Source organism: Salvelinus fontinalis, chromosome 18 (genome assembly GCF_029448725.1).
Source record: "Salvelinus fontinalis isolate EN_2023a chromosome 18, ASM2944872v1, whole genome shotgun sequence".
Taxonomy (NCBI): Eukaryota; Metazoa; Chordata; class Actinopteri; order Salmoniformes; family Salmonidae; genus Salvelinus; species Salvelinus fontinalis.
The window spans coordinates 10,372,876-10,393,519 of record NC_074682.1 but is presented as its reverse complement, the minus strand read 5'-3'; the positions used below and the strand labels follow the sequence as shown (position 1 = coordinate 10,393,519).

Below are 20,644 nucleotides of genomic sequence, written 5' to 3'. Positions count from 1 at the left end.
TAACTATTCCCCAGGTCGTTGCTGTAAATGAGAATGTGTTCTCAGTCAACTTACCTGGTAAAATAACAGATTATTATAATTTTTTTTTTTTTTTTTAATACACCACAGACGAGTGTCTCAGCAGTTTCTCTTTGAGTTTTTCCACAGCTCTTTAAGAGTCAGGAACCAAATAGTCAGCTCCAAAAAAAATAGGACTTGATATTTATAGACTAGTTTGTTATGTAAGAAAAGTTGACTGGTTTGATTCCACAGTGTGAATGGTGAACAGCACAAGCATGAGCCTTTTCACAAAGCAGAACACGATGGACAGGGTGGTTCTCTTGTCCACAGTGAGAGGAGAGCGCCATGGCAAGCCAGAGGACAGTGATTTATGACCAGCCTATGGTGGGGCAACTCCAGGATCACTCTGCAGCTGTCAGCCTCCTGACCATGGTGGGTTACCCATGATGGAGTGTCTGTTGATCCAGCATGGCATAACCAATCATACCTTACCACCTCCACTTCTATCCGACCACACAGGAGCGATGAGGATGCTGCTCTGCCATCAGCTCTGACATAATCAAACACTTGGCTACGTCACCATGAACAAAATAATACAGAGAGATAAGAGTTGCAATTTAAAGTATGTAAATTACTCAACCATAGCACTTTCCAAAAACAAATGTCGGACAGCAAGTCGAGTGATTTCAAGTCCAATGGCCTTTTTACTTTATATTATTGGTGGGGTTGTTTTGTTGTGTTTGTGACTATGCACTCACCCTTGCTTCCCTGCCAAGCCACAGAGCAGGGTTTAGGGAGTTGTGCTGCCTCCCTGCATGTCTGTCTCCAGACTTACAGGCTCCTCACTGTCAATGCCTCTGGTTAGAAACTGCATTAACCACTCCTTGTTGGAGCAACTTAAGAGAAAAGGAGCAGGTTGGATGGCAGACAGTAAAGTTGAGTCCAAAGTCATTTGCTGATGGGAACTGAAATCACAAAACAATGGGTTTTCCCCTGAGTGGGGAGTCATTTACTGTATCCGAGTCTGTACATTACAATGGGGTTTGCACCATATGAATCAAACTACCTGGAAAATGTCATCTCTAGTCACAAATTTGATCATACTGAGCAAAAATAATGATGCAGCAATATTGTTTCCGATTTTGTTTATTCCACTGGACAGTGTCATTTTTTTGCCATTCTCTGTGCTCATGATTAAATTTCTGTTTAAAAAGGAAAAACCTGAAGACACTCGGCCCTCCGTGCAATAACCTTGATATCGCTGAGGGGAAAAAAATCCAAATGGCAAAAAACTACGAAGTCAGAGCACCATCAGTGGGATTAAGCAGCCCCCTACATTCAGTTGTGTTCCTGCTATTCTGCTCTGCATTGACAGCATGTTGCCCCTGGGGCTCCGCCTTGGTCTGGTTCCTGTTGTGATCAGAGGAACTCGGAGAACACTAAACCCAGGTAATCCTCCAATTACATAGCTAAACCCACGTGGGAGTAGAGCCCATATTCTGACACCTGCAGAGCAGGAATGGGACTTATATGAAATATTAGGTAAATCACCTGGTTTAGTAATCCTAACCTAGACAAAACAGAAGCAAATTAGTCAGGGAGGCCAAGAGAGTTTCTGTTCCTTCCCTGTGTCACCAGTGCTATGGGTAATACCGATGTTTAACAAAAATTGAACATCCTCATGATGTTCTGCCTCAGCATTAAGACATCCTTTTCTCATCACCTTCAACAAATCACCAAGACCAACAAGCGTAGAGATCATTGCGACAATTCCCTGTTCAAACAATGAAACATAGTCCAGTTCATTGTATTATCTGAAGGGTTAACCATATAACATCATGGGAATGTCCAACACTATTCAGCTTTAGTGATGGTACACACATCTAAATAACACTGCTGCCACCCAATGGAGAGGTCCTGAATAGAATCTGTCTGAAAGTCTTGTAAACCCGACCCTAGGCAACAGCAGTGAGTGAATAGGATCTGGTTTCAATGACGGACTCCTTCGGCTACTTCGATAAGGAAAAACAATTTGTTCCGGGATGGGAGTGACGTAGTTCCTGTATGCCAAACTGACATTTGATTACATACAGACGTGTTAAGATGGAACGTTTGGAAATTATGGGAGGCAACCCGGATGTCTAGCGACTACCATTGCACACATTCCTAATCTAACAGTAAACATAAATAAACCAGACAAGGAGATTTTTTTTTTGGTTTACTTAAAAATGTAAACGTGTACACATACAGAGTATTACCCAAACAAGGAAAGGAATAAGTCCATATAAAAACATCTTAAAATAAATGATGGTGTAGCTGGATCCAGCTGGTAGCATACAGAGATTCTACAATGGCAGATCTGGCTGCTGAGTACACGTCACAATAATACTACACATCAGCAAAACAAAGCTACATCCATAAAAAGGATTGATTAGGAGCCAGTCAAAGCCAGCTTGGTGTTTGGGGTGAGTCTGTGGAGCAGTTTAGCCCCAACGCCACTGGTTCTACCTCGCTCCAGCAGTTAGTACAGCGTTGGGATGGGGATGGGTGAACGGGGCCCTCCAACAAGCACAGAAAATACTGCAGAAATGTGGAGGCCCTAGCGGTCTCCCTACAGCTCCATGGTCTCAACAGTTGAGCTGAGTGGGCAGGCCACGGCCTGATTTCTTTGCTGGGGAGTCAAAGTCCTTGTAGTACAGTGAAGTGGGGCCACCAGGTACAGTAAGAGGTAAGCTCAGTCCAAAAGCTCCGCTGGCCATGGCAAGTCCATTATGTTGACCAACACACAAGAGTGTGTGATCTTGGGTGTGTTAAGTAGAACAGAACGGTGTGCAACGTTTGATTCAACGGAAACAGCGCCCTTCTGAATGACCAGCTGAAGAATGTTGTGATTATGGTAACGGAGGAAGATTGTGTACGTTGTGCTACATTAGTTTTGCGATTTCGAAAGGTTACATCCATATTGATCAGGCCACAACCACCACCAGCAGCAAACAAACCTCAGACTGTTGAAGAATGGTGGGCACAAAACATACTGGAGAACTGAACGCACCCCTGGTGTTCACAGGAAGGGGTCAGTCCAGCTCTTTGAAGCGTGCGAACATGGACTTGCGCACAGCTTGTTTGTAGGTGGCATGGTTCCAGACAACAGGCTCCTTCTTCTTCCTCTGAGACAAGAGAGAGGAAACATCACGAAGGGTAAAAAAAAAAAACACACCAAGAAACCCATCTGGTGGACTACAGACAGAAAAATACAAAATGTTATAGGGCTCGTCAACCCTGTTCCTGTAGAGCTACCCTCCTGTAGGTTTACGCTCCAAACCCAGTTGTAACTAGCCGGATTCAGCTCATCAACCAGCTAACTATTAGAATTAGTGCTACATTAAGGGTAGGAGTGAATACCGTCCTGTAGGTTGTTCTCCAGGAACAGAGTTGGAGGGCTGCGTTACAGACGTACCTCAACAGGTTCAGAGCCTAACCCAGGTCTCTCGCTGCCTTTGTGCATGTCCCTGGAGCCACCGGCCCAGCTATTCTGGTGTTGATGTTGGTGCTTCCTTCTCTTCTGTTCTGGGGAGCCGTTGGACTCGCCAGCACTTAGCTGTGGGACAGACTACACAGTAATACGTCAGCCATATGACATCTAAAAATAACATACTTTATTAGGATCCCCATTAGCTGACGTCACACCGACTGCTAGACATTTAAAATACCTGAAAGGTAACATTTAACGGTCAAGGTCCATATTTCAGGGATCAGTATCTCATTAGATGTCTTATATTTTCTTAAAGGCTTTTCGCTTGGGAAATATGAGTTGGTAATAGAGCTGGGCAACATGGGGGGAAAAAAATCCACATCGCAATAAAATGACTCAACCATCATAATTAACCATAAACTGAACGATAAATTCTTAACATGAATGTGCAGTTACTTTCTTTTATATAACCCTTAAAACTACTACTACTACTTTGAATGACGTAGCAAACAATTGTCCAGTTTGAAATGAAACTGAATGAGCTATTACTAACTTCACATTCCCCTAGTAAAAGGCTACTAACCGTTATTGTCGATATCAGTGAAATGTTAAAATTTCCTTGATAAAATGGTCCGTTTCACTCATTTTGGTTTATCGTCCCAGCTCTAGTAGGTAAGGAGATCCATTCAGTGACAGGTCTGTATTTAAAGGTCGATTTGTGGAGTTCTCGCCTAAGTCTGGGGGGGTATCAGATGACAAACTCCCCTGTCCGGTTTGTTGATTATGTCCGTTGCCAGTATATAATAATTGGCAAGCTGAGGAGGTTAGAGACTGATGCAACTATGATTTAGCTATTTGCGACTACTGGAAGTGCTTTACAGCTACATATTAAACGTGTACACACTTATGTAAAAGGTAACGAAAAATCAAGCCTCCACTGACCTCTTTCTCCTGGTTCTCCAAAGCCTCCAGTTCCTTCTTTGACCTTTTGATCTTCATGTGGATCTCCATGTTTTGCTTGTGAAGGTCAGATAGCTGCTGATGGCGCACGAGGCCGTCCTTATTGGGGAACTGTCTCCTACACAGCAGGCAGGCCATCTTCTTCCAGTCTGTTAGCTTGTCCTCCTCGTCCTGGGACTGGCTCCTAGAAACCTGAGGAGCCTCGTGCTGCACCACCTCCTCCTCCTCGTCACTGCCTGTAGCTGCGTAGTCTGATGCCAGCAGGCCCAGAGAACCAATGGACTGCTGGGTAGAGTGGAGAGAGCAGGAAGGTCAGGAACAAGTTCACCAGGGAGTGAGGAAAACAGCCCAGACATTATGGATTGGAATCAAATTCACACCTTCTTTCCCCAGCTCACACCACAGAACATTCTAGGCATTTGGCGGTGACCGCTCATGAATCATCCAGCCAATCTCACCTTTGAGCCCTTCCCCTCTTTCTTGGGAGGAGCCATAGGCTTCTTGAAGGGGTCGTCTCCACCCTGTATGTGGAAACAGAGGAGTTACAGTAGAATCAATAAAATCATGGTAAATAAATAATGTGTAGGGCAGCTCTCGAAGTGACTCATCAGCTGTAAGCAAGAATTTCCTGTGTTCTTAAGAATTCCGCATTCTCTGTGTTGATCTTGCCAGCCCCCAAGGTCACACCTCTGAGAAGCAGTTCTGTTGCAATTATATCATGTAGGTCTGACATCTGATCGGAGGTTAACGGTACAGTAACGCTATTGTTCAACTCAGATTTGTAATCCAAACAACGCAGATGCTTATAAAAAGGGTCTTCGAGATCTCTCCCTCTCCTAGAATGCCAGTTAATGCTTTGTAACTTAAGCTTTTTGCCTCGTATGCGAATCCATTCAAAGTAATTAAATACACTTGTATTTAGAATTCCATTCAGACATTTCTTCATTGCCTATTACTGTAACTCAACTACGGTGTTCTTGCATATTGCTAAATAATCTTTATGGAGTCAGATAATTCATTAAAATGGGCTAATTGCATAGTCTTTTTACACTACATGACCAAAAGTATATGGACATCTCATTGCAAAATCCTGGGCATTACTATGGAGTTGGTCCCCCCTTTTGCTGCTACAACAGCCTCCACTTTTCTGGGAAGGCTTCCCACTAGATGTTGGAACATGGCTGCGGGAACTTGCTTCCATTCAGCCACAAGAACATTGAGAATGGGCAATTTGGCCTGGTTCGCAGTCAGCATTCCAATTCATCCCAAAGGCGTTCGATGGGGTTGAGGTCCGGGCTCAGCGCAGGCCAGTCAAGTTCTTCCACACCGATCTGGACAAACCACTTATGTATGGATCTCTTTGTGCACCAGGGCATTGTCACGCAGAAATAGGAAAGGGCCTTCCACAAACTGTTACCACAAAGTTGGAAGCACAGAATCATCTAGAATGCCATTTTACACTGTGGCATTATGATTTCCCTTCCCTGGAACTAAAGGGCCTAGCCCAAACCATGAAAAACAGCCCCAGGCCATTATTCTCCTGGTATCCGCCAAACCCAGAGTTGTCCGTTGGACTGCCAGATGAAGCGTGAATCATCTCTCCAGAGAAGGCATTTCCTCTGCTCCAGAGTCCAATGGTGGCGAGCCATACGGACGGCTGTGTGATCACTCTCTCCGTAGTCGTCGTGCGTAAGACCTTTAAACAGGTCAACATTCACAAAGGCCGTGTGGCCTGCCGGATTACCAGGACGTGGGCTGACCAACTGGCAGGTGTCTTCACTGACATTTTCAACATGTCCCTGATTGAGTCTAATACCAACATGTTATAAACAGACCACCATAGTCCCTGTGCCCAAGAACAAAGGTAACCTGCCTAAATGACTACAGACCCACAGCCCTCACGTCCGTAGACATGAAGTGTTTTGAAAGGCTGGTCATGGCTCACATTAACACCATTATCCCAGAAACCCAAGATCCACACCAATTTGCATACCGCCCAAACAGATCCACAGATGATCCAATCTATATTGCACTCAACTCTGCCCTTTCCCACCTGGACAAAAGGAAAACCTGTGTGAAAATGCTATTCATTGACTACAGCTCAGCGTTCAACACCATAGTGCCCTCAAAGCTCATCACTAAGCTAAGGATCCTGGGACTAAACACCTCCCTCTGCAACTGGATCCTGGACTTCCTGACGGGCCGCCCCAGGTGGTGAGGGTAGGTAGCAACATCCGCCATGCTGATCCTCAACACTGGAGCCCCTCAGGGGTGCGTGCGCAGTCCCCTCCTGTACTCATTGTTCACCCACGACAGCGTGGCCAGGCGCGACGCCAACACCATTGTTAAGTTTGCAGACGACATAAGTGGTAGGCCTGATCACCGACAACGACGAGACAGCCTATAGGGAGGAGGTCAGAGACCTGGGTGGGTGGTGCCAGAATAACAACCTCTCCTTCAACGTGATGAAGACAAAGGAGATGATTGTGGACCACAGGAAAAGGATGACCGAGCATGCCCCCCATTCTCATTGACGGGGCTGTAGTGGAGCAGGTTGAGAGCTTCAAGTTCCTTGGTGTCCACATCACCAACAAACTAGAATGGTCCAAACACACCAGCTGTGAAGAGGGCACAACAAAACCTATTCTACCCCCAGGACAGGAGAATGAAAAGATTTGGCATAGGTCCTGAGATCCTCAAAAGGTTCAACAGCTGCAACACCGGGAGCATCCTGACTGGTTGCATCACGAGCAAAGGACATTAGACAGGTGGAAATCTTTCCTTTGGTCTGATATGTCCAAATTTGAGATTTTTGGTTCCAACTGTTTCTGTGAGACGCAGAGTAGGTGAACGGATGATGTCCGCATGTGTGGTTACCACCGTGGAGCATGGAGGAGGAGATATGATGGTGCTTTGCTGGTGACACTGATTTATTTAGTATTCAAGGCCCACTTAACCAGCATGGCCACCAAAGCATTCTGCAACGATACGCCATCCCGTCTGGTTTGCAATTAGTGGGACATTTGTTTTTTAAAAGGACAATGACTCAACACACCTCCAGGTCGTGTAAGTGCTATTTGACCAAGAAGGAGAGTGATGGAGTGCTGCATCAGATGACCTGGCCTCCGCAGTCACCCGACCTCAACCCAATTGAGATGGTTTGGGATGAGTTGGAACGAAGAGTGAAGGGAAAGCAGCCAACAAGTGCTCAGCATATGTGGGAACTCCTTCAAGACTGTTGGGAAAAGCATTCTAGGTGAAGCTGGTTGAAAGAATGTCAAGCGTGTGCAAAGCTGTAATCAAGACAAAGGGTGGCTACTTTGAAGAATCTCAAATTTAAAATATATTTTCATTTGTTGAACACTTTTTTGGTTACTACATGATTCCATGTGTGTTATTTCATAGTTTTGATGTCTTCACTATTATTATACAATGAAGAAAATAGTAAAAAAAAAAAAAAAAAAAACTTGAATGAGTAGGTCTCTCAACTTTTGACTGGTACTGTATATAAATACACTGTATACACACGTCAAATATTACTGCCCACTACACATGAAGAGTAAAAATAAACACAACAAAGCATTTGCATGCATGTAACCGTGACTCTCCACCCACCTTCCTCTCGAAGATGGCGAAGGCCGCATCAGCTGCCTTGGAGGTCTTCCTGTCGTCCAGCCCACCCACGGAGGTCTTCAGTACGGGGGACGGGCAACGGACGCTGTCCTTCTGACGGTTCTGGATCTTAGCCCAGCGCTCCATATCCTTCATGACCTGAGACAGACACATATGTATTCACCATCTATGAGGTAGTGTATTTGGGCAAGAGGATTGTTCAATGTGGTAATGTGGGTTTACTTTGACCGCGGCTAGGCTCCTGGGTTTCTCCTCTTTCTCTCCTGGTTTGTCTTTGCTGTCTTTCTTGTCGAGGATGTGAGGTGCAGTGTCCTCCTCCTCTCTCTTCTCAGGGGAAGGGTTGGGGTTAGGCATGGTGTTCAGAACAGGTGTAGGGTTCAGGACTGGGGGAGGGTCGACGTGAGGGGTTGGCTCTGATTTCTTTATGTCCAGTGGAGCGTCTGCTACTGGATTGGCCAGAATGGCCTGTACGTCAGGTGCCAGGGCAACACTAAATTGGGCCATGGGGGGCTGGGTGTCTGTGGAGTGTCCTCCGGGCACGGGGATGTACGTCTTGGACGCACTGTCCCAGTAAAGGTACTCCTGGGTCTGGGCATTGTAGAAATACTGCACACAGACACAGGACATGAAGCACAGACACACAAAGAGAATAATTTACAAGAGCATGCATCAGATCATATTTGAGCTGCTGTGTAGCACTCTTACCCTAGAGGCAGGGTCATAGTACAAGGTAGTTTGGGGATCGTAGTAGAACCCGGAAGTGGCATCATACAGGTAGTTAGTCACGTCAGGAGTTTCAGTAGCTAGGGAAATAAGAAGGTCAGTTATTACAAGAGCATGACAAAATGCCTGTCTATTCGCATTCTTTCTATTCGCATTCTGTCAGAGGGGCATTATTGCGTGGCCTTACCGTAGCTGTAGCCGTCAGTACTATGGTCTCCTGTAGCTGTCATTACTCCAGCAGAGGAGACCTGGGGGTGCAGAGCCTGTTGGTAGGGAACAACTAATGGAGGTTCGCCATAGCCACCTCCCTGGGATGTGGGAGAGGGAAACATCGGTTACCTGGGCATTTCACACTGACACTCACTCAGGCGTTTCCTCTGTTTAAACTGTCAATCATTATCAACGCTTCAAGTATGTACAGGACACGCATGGTATACACTGTCCAACGAAACGCTTACTTGCAGGTTCCATCGACAATGCAACAACAATAAGACACAATGAAAGATAATACAAAACAAAAAGTAAACGGCAGTCAAATGGAATAAACATTTTTAGCATAAGTATAATACAGGAAGGCACAATTTCTAGTCAAATATTTACACGTGTTTTGGGGAAGAGGAGAGCACACGTGTTATTATTGCTAAATACTGAACAATTTAAAGACAAAGAGTCTGGTAGCAGCAGCCGCAGAGATGTGTGTGTAGCCTGAACGGATGCGTGTGTCTTCACTTTAGAATAAAGTAGGTTATAATAGTATCTCACCTGAGCCATGCTGGAGTTCAAGTGAGAAACAGATGAATGGGAGTGAGGGATGTCTAAGCTCATCGGCCCACCCAAACGGTCTCCTAGGTCAAAAAATAAGAAGATGGATTCTTACAGATCATTTTGGACTCAACATTACCTGATGATTGAAGCATGTTGAGCTGAAAAATGCATGTGCAAATCCTCAGGCAGAATAGTGTTTGAATGTGGATACTGACAGAGAGGACTTACCTTGCATGTTAGGCGGGGGAGCTCCTGATGGCTGCTTGTGAGGTTGGGATGAACTGTAGTACTGCTGCGGCTGGAATTAGGGCACAAAAACATGTTCAGTTTTCTAACCAACACAAACTCAAAACCCAAAATGATAGCAAAACCCTAACTTACCTCCATCATACTGGCCTCAGGTGGGAACCCCAGGAGAGAAGTGTTGGATTTATCAAACTCTCTTCTGTAGCTAGCAGGAGAAGACACCATCAAATCCTCAGTAGTGCACTGAAATCTGTGGCTACATGATATAACATGCTACAGAACTCACTTTTGATTCTTCAAAGGCTTGGCGACCTCGGCGTAAACCCGGACCCCGTCGATAGAGAGAGGCCTGGGCTTGGTGAGCAGGTCAACTAGACGGGTCACTTGCTAGGATGGAAAAAAGGCCACGTCATGACATCCATTAAGCGGGGTACAACTCAGACATTTCAAATCCACATATCAGTTGGAAATGGGAATGTGATAAACCATGACAAAGTGCCAATTGACATGTTATGGCAGCTATGTGATACCTCATGAGAGTCCATGTCAATGAAGCAGAAGCATTTGGCACCCGGGGGTTTGCCTCTAACCAGACGGACGTTCCTCTCATCCAGGTAGGCGAAGGGGTCCAGGGCTTTCAGGATGGTCTCCACTGTTGTGGTGGGCTTCACATTCTTTATGATCATGGCTGAAGGGCAAAAGAGGGGAGAACAAGCACACTGATCTATAAACTCGGGAGCTATAATACCACATTGAGTTAACAGTTATCCATAGACAAACAAATGTATTATTATCCAGTCACACCTCAAACCAACTATCCCAATATTGCCCAATAATACTCACTCTTGCTCTCCTTAAAGATGGGGTCCAGCTGATGAGGGCCAGGAGCTTGACGAGGGGGATTCCGGCTGGCCCAGGACTCTGCCTGCTGCTCAGCCTCTTGCTGTCTGAGCTGCTGGTCCACCTGCTGCTGCCAGGCCTCTGGGGTGAGGTCTGAGCTGCGCTGCCACGAGCCCTGCTGAGACAGGGGGTCCACTGGGGCCTTGGCCTGTGAGCCATTCTGGCCGTAGTGGTCACTCTTGGCCTTGTTGACCAGGAGCTGGCCCGGGCTTGGCAGCAGGGGTTCCTGGGCCGGAGGGCCTGGTTCCTAACACAGCGAGAGGAGCCACATCAATTACTTAGTGGCAGTTGTCTTAACGTACAGCCTAACATAAGGAATACAGACAAAACAACTCTACCATGCATACAAATCTTGGGGTAAATACCACCAAGCATAAAAATACCTATGCTACTAGCATTCTAAAAATAAGAAAAGGTCTATGGACCAATGTAAAGGGAATGAATAAATCACTGCCATCCACAGCAGGCCCTTCCTGTGTGATATACAACACTTACTTGAGCTTCCTTGACACCTCTGTCCGGCTGGACGTATCTCATGAGAGCCGTTTTAGTGCCAACCATCAGCGATCCCTGAAAAACAGGAAGAGAGTTCGCTAGATCCAAACCGAGTAATCTGCTCCCTTGCCAACCAAGTGACACAACTCTAAATGTTCAAAGAGAACAGACTCCCATCATGCACTGTGGCAGGTTAAGTCCTCCTCAGTGGAGAGGGTAGTAGGACAAACAGTTCTGACAGAAATATGGAAGCCATGTCGACCAATACCTTCCAAAGTACTTCCTCCATGCAATCGCATTACTGTTTCCCAGGAGGTAATTCAACCTTTTATGTATAGTACTATCAAAAGCGGAGATTATGAATTTCATATCACTCGTTTTACTAGATATAGATACAAATCTATATTCTTTGACAGTGCAGGACTCAAATTTGTACTTCAAAAATGTGAAATTCAATAGACCATTGTGTTGGCAGTGCATTGTAAATGTATGACACTAATCTGCCTAAAAGCATGACTGTGCTGGATCTGACATGCATGCTGTTGGTTTAAAGACAAAAATAAATAAAAATATTTTTTTTATTCGCAGATTTAACATAATCTCAGGTTGAACTAATATAGTGCATTCGGAAAGTATTCAGACCTCTGGACATTTTCCACATTTCGTTACAGCCTTACTCAAATGGATTAAATAGTTTCCCACCCTCATCAATCTACACACAATACCCCATAATGACAAAGCAAACAGGTTTTTAGAAATTTTTGCAAATGTATTAACTGAAATATCACATTTACAAAAGTATTCAGACCCTTTACCCAGTACTTCGTGGAAGCCCCTTTGGCAGCGATTACAGCCTTGAGTCTTCTTGGGTATGACTCTACAAACTTTGCACACCTGTATTTGGGGAGTTTCTCCAATTCTTCTCTGTGGATCCTCTCAAGCTCTCAGGTTGGATGGGGAACGTTGCTGCACAGCTATTTTCAGGTCTCTCCAGAGACAGGGTTCGATAGGGTTCAAGTCCGGGCTCTGGCTGGTCCACTCAAGGACATTCAGAGACTTGTCCCGAAGCCCCTCCTGCGTTGTCTTGGCTGTGCTTAGGGTCATTGTCCTGTTGGAAGGTGAACCGTCACTCCAGTCTGAGGTCCTGAGCGCTCTGGAGCAGGTATTCATCAAGTAGCTCTCTGTACTTTGCTCCGTTCATCTTTCCCTCGATCCTGACTAATCTCTCAGTTCCTGCCGCTGAAAAATTCAATTGCGAGTCTCATAGCAAAGGGTGTGAATAATACAACAAAAAAAATTCTAAAAACCTGTAATCGCTTTGTCATTATGGGGTAGGGTGTAGATTGAGGAGGAAAAACATTTATTTAATCAAGGGGTCTATACTTTCCGAATGCACTGCAAGTACATCTAAAATGGTAAGTGGCAGTTATATCTACAATAACCCCACTTGCCGAGACAATACTTCAACCGTTTTATTGCTGCTGATGGGTAAAAAGATACAGCCGAATTCATTAAACAATTGAGAGGAAATGCAGGTCTTTAAAATCTTATGTCAAAATCCAAAACCATTCTACCAACCAGCTACCCAATTAGTAAATTAACATAGAGGATAGATCAAAGGAACATGTAACACCTGTCACTGATTCTGCATCGTTCCAGCCTTGATCAGAGCCAGATATGACTCTAGCCTTGATGATTGTCTGTTGCTTAACATTGTAGTGCGTCATGAGTCCATCAATATGGGTACCAGATTCGGCCAATATGGTTGGGAGAATATGAGTCACCTATAATGGTGGAGTGCACCACTGACATTGACCTGTGCTAAAATGGCTAAAAACCAACCAATGCAGGCTTCTGATACTCTACATGAACCTATACCAATTTGAACCTATACCAATTTGACCAAAAGGAAGGCCTCACAGTCCCCAAAAAGAAAAAGTGAGCAAAGAACTGTGGTCAAGAGAAAAGACTTCTCAAGTGTCAAGTGAACGGGTGTCGAGCAGATTTACACTTGTATTTATCAGACAAGAGTGGATCTGATGTGGAGGACGCATTTAGGCACAGAGTCTATCCATTCAGCACCGCGAAAGAATACCATGGTTGCTGCACAGCTCTCCATGTGTAAAGAAAGAAGAATGGAATAGAACATTACTGTCGACTTGAGAACAAGGAATGAGCATAACCCCCAACAAACAGTCAGAGTATTGTAGAATGTAGTACCCCAAAGTAATTGGGGTAAAGTTGTGCTTGTAGATAGCCAAAGGTTAAGGCAAGATATTGCCAGAAAGGTATAAGTCAACAGGGCACAGCAGTCTGAAGCGTAGAGATCAACTTTCCAATATTGCCAGCAAAAAAAAAGAAGAAACTCTCGTATTTTTTAATTCTGTGCAAAAATGAGAACAAAACAAACCCTTAGATGGACTTGAACGCTAGCGCAGAAATGGCTGCCTTATTCGCCTTGACATTGCTACCTAACGATGAAAAAAAGAGATCACTAAAAGAAAACCAATCCAACTTAGGACTTCGATGGACAGAGGACCAAGAATGCAGGAACAAGACATTATGTAGCATGCCTATGGGCCTAGACATACACCGAGTGAGCAAAACAATAAAAACACCTTCCTAATATAGAGTTGCACCATCCTCTTTTGTCCTCAGAACAGCCTTAATATGTCAGGAATGGACTCTACAAGGTGTCTAAAGTGTTCCACAGGGATGCTGGCCCATGTTGACTCCAATGCTTCCCACAGTTGTGTCAAGTTAGCGGGATGTCCTTTTGAGTGGTGGACCAGTCGTGATACACATGGGAAACTGTTGAGCGTGAAAAACCGAGTAGCGCTGCGGTTCTTGACAAACCGGTGCGCCTGGCACCTACTACCACACCCCGTTCAAATACATTTAAATATTGTGTCTTGCCCATTCACCCTCTGAATGACACATACACAATCCATGTCTCAACTGTCTCAAGGCTGTAAAATCCTTCTTTAGCCTGTGTCCTCCCATTTAGCTACACTGATTGAAGTAGATTTAAAAAGTGACATCAATAAGGGTTCATAACTTTCACCTGGATTCACCTGGTCAGTCTGTAATGGAAAGAGCAGGTGTTCTTAATGTTTTGTACACTCAGTGTACAATGCACCAGACACACGCCTCCTCGACCTCGTATTATTGAACTATTATGAAAAGTGGAATGTTTCCCCAAAAGCTATTCTCAGCATCCTTGAACCTACACCAAGTGTAAATTCACACACCCACACGTAGGGAGTAACTACGACAAATGATCCCAAACAATAACCAACCCTGCTCCCACCTCTCCCTCCCCTAACCCTTATAAAATGCCAGCCCCCCCAGCCCAAGCCTTCTTCCTGCCCGAAGGCACAGCCGACGTAGAGAGACGAGGATGGGCCACCTGGTTGGATTCCATGAAGTGGACTGCATCCTCGAGGTTTAAAAACTCCACATAGGCCGTATCGTAGCTGTAACCTGGGGACAGCATTTGAAATACAGATGGGTTTGAGTTAGTCAATGCCAGTAAGGACAGCAGTTCATGAGCACATCACGAAAGGAGATCACATTCAGCATTTTTGTGGTGATGGTGGTGCATTTAGATGACTACATGGGGAGGGGGGGATAGAACATTGTCCTAATTATTCATGTTGAGACATGTATGCCAATGTCTCCACTAATACAGTAAGTACGTTTGCAGCACAACATGCATTTTAGTCATTTATCTTGCATTTGAATTGTCAATGTTGTCCGTATTTAATTGCCAGTACCGACATCTTTTCCTAATCCAACTATGGACTGAACGTTGTCTCTAAACATCCTGCCAAGTATGCCAACTATAGCTTCATTTCCATAAAGAGACGTTCCTGCAAGCATAAAGGTATGACCTATGTGCTACTAAGGCATAGGCTTACGGTGTATGAAAGACACTCTTTAACATGAAACATAGGCTATGCCATTGATGAATTGTCTTGCTGCCATATCTAAACTTTGTCATTTCAGAAACATGGTATTGTAGCGTCTCAGGGATCTGAAATGTAACGCCTTACATTGCATGAGCTCAGCCCTTTTCAACTGAACACAGTTTAAACTCAACTTGCAGCATTTATTAATGTGATGTTCTTTGGTAAGCATGTGAATGAACAGTTGGGAGTAGATGGCAGAAGCAGTCCTACAATCAAATCATTGAAAAAACTTTTGGTCTAAGCTGAATGATGAGAAACGCAACCCCAAGAACCTGAAGTCTCAGCAAAACACTTAGAGTGGTCTGTAATACAGGCATGCTGTCTACATTCGTTTATAATCAATGATTTATTTGTTAAAAAAAGGAAATTGCGTATAATGAAACAAATGGTGTGTACGCAAGAAATGCTTGTCACATGAACTGTTGTGACAGATAATCACTGTCAAAGATGGCTTCGTTGAGGATGAAAGCTTCTACAAAATGTTTTGAACGTGTTCCTACATCATCAGGAATGAAAAACTCTAATGGATAAATACTAAGAAAACCTGGCTGTTGAACTGATGCGCGACTGCATCAAAGATCGAGAACACCGGAGGCAACAAAGACACTTTGAAAAGCGTATACGAGTCGTATAGTGAAATAGCGAAACAATTCGTAGGAGATTTGAGATACTGTTCGAGTTGAGCATGTCCACACAGGGACTTTGTCTCACCTGGCACAACATTCTTTATCTTCATGCCCTGCATTGGGACACCATCACGGACTGCAAAGGCACCAAGAATCTGCAAGAGAGTGAAATATTGTTAGGCATTAACCTTTGATAAAACACACACTTATAGGTCTATAACTAAAAACTTTCATCTTCTAACTAGATGATTTTACGCAATCAGAAAAGTCAAAAGCAAAATGTCTGATTTGATTCCTACCTGTTCCATTGTGGCTGTCTTAGGAATTCCAGTTATGCAAATTGTATGAGTAACCTTGTCCTTCACAGTCGCACTCCTGTAATCCTGATCCTTTGGTTGACAGTTCAGATTTAAATAACAGGTTAAAGCAATTGAAAAAAAAAAAAATCACATAAATGACAAAAGGGGAACACTCAACCAACAGATGTACAAGAAATTTGTATGGAATTTGGTTTGGATGCAACATTTTTATTTTGCATTTTCTATGGGGTTTAGTCTATACATTTGCTTTACTAACCTGGGAACCAGAGTCATTGAATTTGGGAGTCTGGACTGGTTTGGATTCCTTTAGAACTTCGTTAGGTACTTGCAGCTCCTCAGGTTTGTGGTAAAAAACTCTCCCTGAGCCTGTTCTGTAGTCAATGTCCCTGTAGTCCTGGTCTTTGCCTTGGAAGTCTGGCCCTGGAACCAGCTTATCCCTCTCTGGGCCTTGTTCAAGCAATGCATCCTTTGGCCCTTTGAAACTAGTGTTACCTTTTGGGCCCTGGCCCAGTGGAGTTGGTGGAGTCTTCTCTAAGAGATATGGGGGCCTGTCCATCTCTAAGAGGTATGGGGGTCTGTCACCTCGATTTGGTACATTTTGATTCTGCTTGGGATCTCTGTCTCCAGGCCAGCGCTTGCTGTTATTCTCTCTGTTCGGGGTGTTTGGCAGGAGCCCAGGACCCATGGGTGGAAAGGGAGGGTACTGGGGACCTCTACGGCCAAAGGATGGCAAATCCATGACAGGAAAATCTGGGGGGGGCTTTTTATCCCAGTCCTGGGAACCTGGAGCTTCTCTCTCGGTGTGAGGAAAGCCAAAGGCAGGCCCATCCTTTTTCCCTGGGAATTCTGTGGATGGTCTGTCTTTTTCTTTAAAGATTGGTGGCTCTCCAAGAAGACCGCCCCTTCTGGACATTGGAGGGAATCGCTGTCCCTGAACATCTATGTTGAAAGGAGGAAGACCTCTGGTCATAGGAGATGGAAGACTGTCCTTAATTTTTCGGTTCTTCCACTCCTCTGCAAGTGACACCTCTTCCATTTCTGGAAAGTCTCTAAGAGTGCCTTTTGGATCTTTACCCATAAACTTGGGTCTGTTTGGCCCACCAAGATCTGGAGGGCAACCAGGACTTCCCCTGACATCCATTGGCGCACCTTCACTGTCGCCAAATCTTACAGGAGATCTGTCCCTTCCTCTGTATTCAGCCTGGAGTCCAACACGGTTTCTGAAGTCCATATCAGACTCAAATCTTCTCCTCGGATTCAACGATGAAGCACCCCTCCTGTCGAAGTTCATCATTCCCCTGTCCGAGTCCCGTGGAGGCATGTCCATATTAAACCCATCAATGTCATCCATGCCCATCGGGGGCCTGTCAATATGAGGCCTGTCTCTATCACGCATGTCTCTGAACCCCTCATTTCTACCCATAGGCTCAATGGAAAATCCTCCACGCCTTCCATCCATATTGGGATTGTTGAAACCTGGCATATCCTTGCGGAATGTGTCCCCATCTCTCATATCTATAAATCTGTCATTTGGCTCTCGTAGATCTCGTGGTGGCATGCCTCTCCCTCCCATGCCTGGGCCTGGCCCCTTGAAACCACCACTACCTGCTGCATTTAGCAGCTTGTCTCGGATTGATATTTCATACTGCCTTCGGAGGCCGAAGTCTGATTCCTCCCCAGGTCTCCCCAGGAAATCCCTGGGTGGTTCTCCTCTCCCTCGTATGTCAAGCGGTTCCATAACATGGCCCCGCATATCAGACGGACCCCTCATATCAGACGGACCCCTCATATCAGACGGACAATCCATCCTCCTCATGTCCATACGAGGCCCCCGATCCTGTGGCCCCCTGGGACCCATGTTCATCCCATTTCGACCCCTGAAATTGGGCATAGCTCCACCTCGGTCCCCAAACATTTCTCCACGATTGCCCCCACTGGAACAAAAAAAATGGTGGTATGTTTTTTGTGTCGGTAGAATTAATTATGCAAGAAATATCCATGATATAATAAGCATATCAATGTAAACTTGGAGTCACGTGATGATATGGTGTGTGGTCCTCCCACTACGACTCAGGAAACTATGCAAATTATTAGGTTACAGATGAAATAAGTTATGAAGAACTTCACAGGTTGGTTAAAGTGCACTCTGAAAAGCTTGATGCTCATTTCCAATAAATATAGAGCGTCTTATTCTGGTGACATGATGATCCATGCTTGACAAATAAACATTCTCACTCTTATCCATAATAATTTCATGTAGACTAGCCTACGCGCACTGTATCTGCAAGCTGTTGACTAGAGAGCACATGCCAAGACCAGAATAAGCACATTTGCTATTTAACGCAACAGTTTCTGACAAAACTATCAGTAGAGTTGAAAATGAGGTGGAAACACATTGAACTTTAGATTCTTATTCAGTACTTAAACTAAAATGTACATTGCGTGCACTAAATCCTCAAGCACTGATTTGTATCTGCAAGAAGTCTGTTTGGTGGAAACACTACTGGTGGCTTTTAGAATATTTGTATGAAAATCTATTGCCAATTGGATAGCATCCTAGCTACTGACAAACATTTTCAATTGACCACCTCTTTCAAATCAAGCAACCAATGAAAATAACTTGAAACGTTATTGTTCCTCATCTCATATGACTATAAAAACAGCTCTGTGGATACTGCCATTACCACTGTCTGCTTACCGAAAGGGTGGTCCCGCTTGTGGTCCTCTCCTGGGTCCGTCCCACATATTTCTCCAAACTTCAATCACCAAATTTATCTGACAGAGTAAAACGTTTTCATGTTAAATCGCAGACAGTAGCTTGACTCAATGCAGTGTTACTTACCTTCAGTATAACAATGAACTACAGGGGCTTGATAAGCATCTATAAATAGCAAATTCAAGGAAACAAATTGCTACCAGTTTACCGTTTACAAAGGAAGATGGCATTGACACAATAGTCGGTATCACCATTCTTTAGCATCGTATGTTGTGCCAAGGAATGGGTTAGTTAGCAATATGACATTATGTCATTTCCTAGCTAGGCCTTACACATGTTAACTAGCTAGCTAAATTAAGTTAGCTAGCTAGATAACGTTAGTTACTTTCAGTCAATATTTCCTCCACTATTTGTGGTATAGTTGAAGCGAGCTAACTATCAAGTATTTTGATAAACAATCAAGGTACACTCTGGCGTGCATTACAAGGCCAGATACGCTAATGACGACGTTTCAGTTAGCTAGCCGTGCTGGCAACATTTTCTAAGTAGCTAAAGTCAGAGATAATGTGTATAATGACGAGAAAGTCTTGTCCCATAGGCGGGAAAGCAGACCAGGCAGTCTGCTTATCGTGGAAAGACTTCGAAGGGAGTAAACCCTCTCGCTTCGCCGTTCCTCTCTGCTGTCAGCTAGCTAGCTGCCTCCACCGGATTGGTTTTCAAGCTACTAACGTTAGCGAGCTAATATCCTGGCAGGTAAGCGTCGATTTTCAAAACGTACGCGAGGTTATGTTTTTATTTGATGATAAAGGTTGATATGAACGGAAATAACTATATTTAATCAATTTCTAAGTATTTATAATAGGAGACGCTCACCTTATATTTGTTCTGAGATCTTCAATCAATCGGGAAGAAAATGGAGACCGGAGGTTTTAAAGAGTGGTATCCAGGGAGGGGTAATATTTTGGTGGGATTTGTAGTCCTCTGGCAATATGTACTACACTATCCACTGAGACGATAGGTCTGTTCGACATTGCAGTTGGACTGATCTACAAAGCACCTTGCATCATAAATAGCGACTCATTATTATTTGAGGGTTGGAAGTCTATAATACTGATTCATAGTGCATCATAACATTTTTCCCTGCTACAAATCTGTACGCCATTTGGATTTGATTGTCTAATTGTATGTTGAAGTACTACACTCTTAGAATATATATTATAATTTTTTTCTGAAAATCAATCTGTAGATTTTCCTAATTACATTTTGTGCCAGGATGTAAAACGGCTGTTTTGTAGATTTGTGAAGATATCAAAATACTTAAACTTACATGCAAAATACCTGCTGTTAACTTTAAAATTATCGGAATGAATTATCCAAAGAGAGTGTAAAGAAGATTTTCAGTGCTTGTTACTTTTCTTAAAAAACAAAACTCTTTCCACAGTCAGAGCAGCTATAAGGTTTATCTCCTGTATGTATTCTCTCGTGTTTTTTTAAGGTCTGTTGACTGAGTGCATCTCTTCCCACATTGAGCACAACTATAAGGTTTCTCTCCCGTGTGTGTTCTCTGGTGTGATTTTAAATGTCCTGAAGAAACAAAACTCTTCCCACAGTCAGAGCAGCAGAGCATTCTACATTGTAGAATAATAGCGAAGACATCAAAACTATGAAGGAACACATATGGAATCATGTAGTAATCATACATGTTTTAAACCTTTCAAAATATATTTTAAATTTTAGATTCTTCAAAGTAGCTACCATTTACCTTGGTGGCAGCTTTGCATACTCTTGACATTCTCTAAACCAGCTTCACCTGGAAT

At 44.1% G+C, this 20,644-nt stretch overlaps 1 protein-coding gene across 5 annotated transcripts; it reads right to left on the bottom strand.

Moving 5' to 3' along the window:
- Positions 1 to 2,203: 2,203 nt before the first annotated feature.
- Positions 2,204 to 19,798, bottom strand: LOC129814937 (RNA-binding protein 6-like). 5 transcript variants are annotated; one of them, XM_055868100.1, is made up of 21 exons: positions 19,701 to 19,798; positions 18,810 to 18,886; positions 16,368 to 18,045; positions 16,091 to 16,180; positions 15,877 to 15,946; positions 14,604 to 14,677; positions 11,195 to 11,269; positions 10,643 to 10,946; positions 10,330 to 10,487; positions 10,086 to 10,186; positions 9,935 to 10,004; positions 9,782 to 9,851; positions 9,551 to 9,633; positions 8,976 to 9,096; positions 8,771 to 8,868; positions 8,288 to 8,671; positions 8,048 to 8,203; positions 4,891 to 4,953; positions 4,415 to 4,717; positions 3,458 to 3,610; positions 2,204 to 3,167 (listed from the first exon to the last, which is right to left on the bottom strand). In XM_055868100.1, the coding sequence occupies exons 2-21, from the start codon at positions 18,854 to 18,856 to the stop codon at positions 3,075 to 3,077; spliced, it is 4,191 nt and encodes a 1,396-aa protein (XP_055724075.1). In that variant the 5' UTR covers positions 18,857 to 18,886; positions 19,701 to 19,798; the 3' UTR covers positions 2,204 to 3,074. The 5 variants fall into 5 exon arrangements, with proteins under 5 accessions (XP_055724075.1, XP_055724078.1, XP_055724076.1 ...); XM_055868103.1 differs by having other exon boundaries at positions 3,458 to 3,598; XM_055868101.1 differs by having other exon boundaries at positions 4,415 to 4,714.
- Positions 19,799 to 20,644: the final 846 nt, after the last annotated feature.

Excerpts from the sequence above, each read along its gene's own strand:
- LOC129814937 (XM_055868100.1), bottom strand. The coding sequence starts at position 18,856 with ATGTGGGACGGACCCAGGAGAGGACCACAAGCGGGACCACCCTTTCG. Across the intron at positions 9,852-9,934 it reads CTGAGGCCAGTATGATGGAG|CCGCAGCAGTACTACAGTTC; the intron begins GTAAGTTAGGGT and ends CCCTAATTCCAG. Across the intron at positions 3,611-4,414 it reads TGGAGAACCAGGAGAAAGAG|TCTGTCCCACAGCTAAGTGC; the intron begins GTCAGTGGAGGC and ends ATTACTGTGTAG.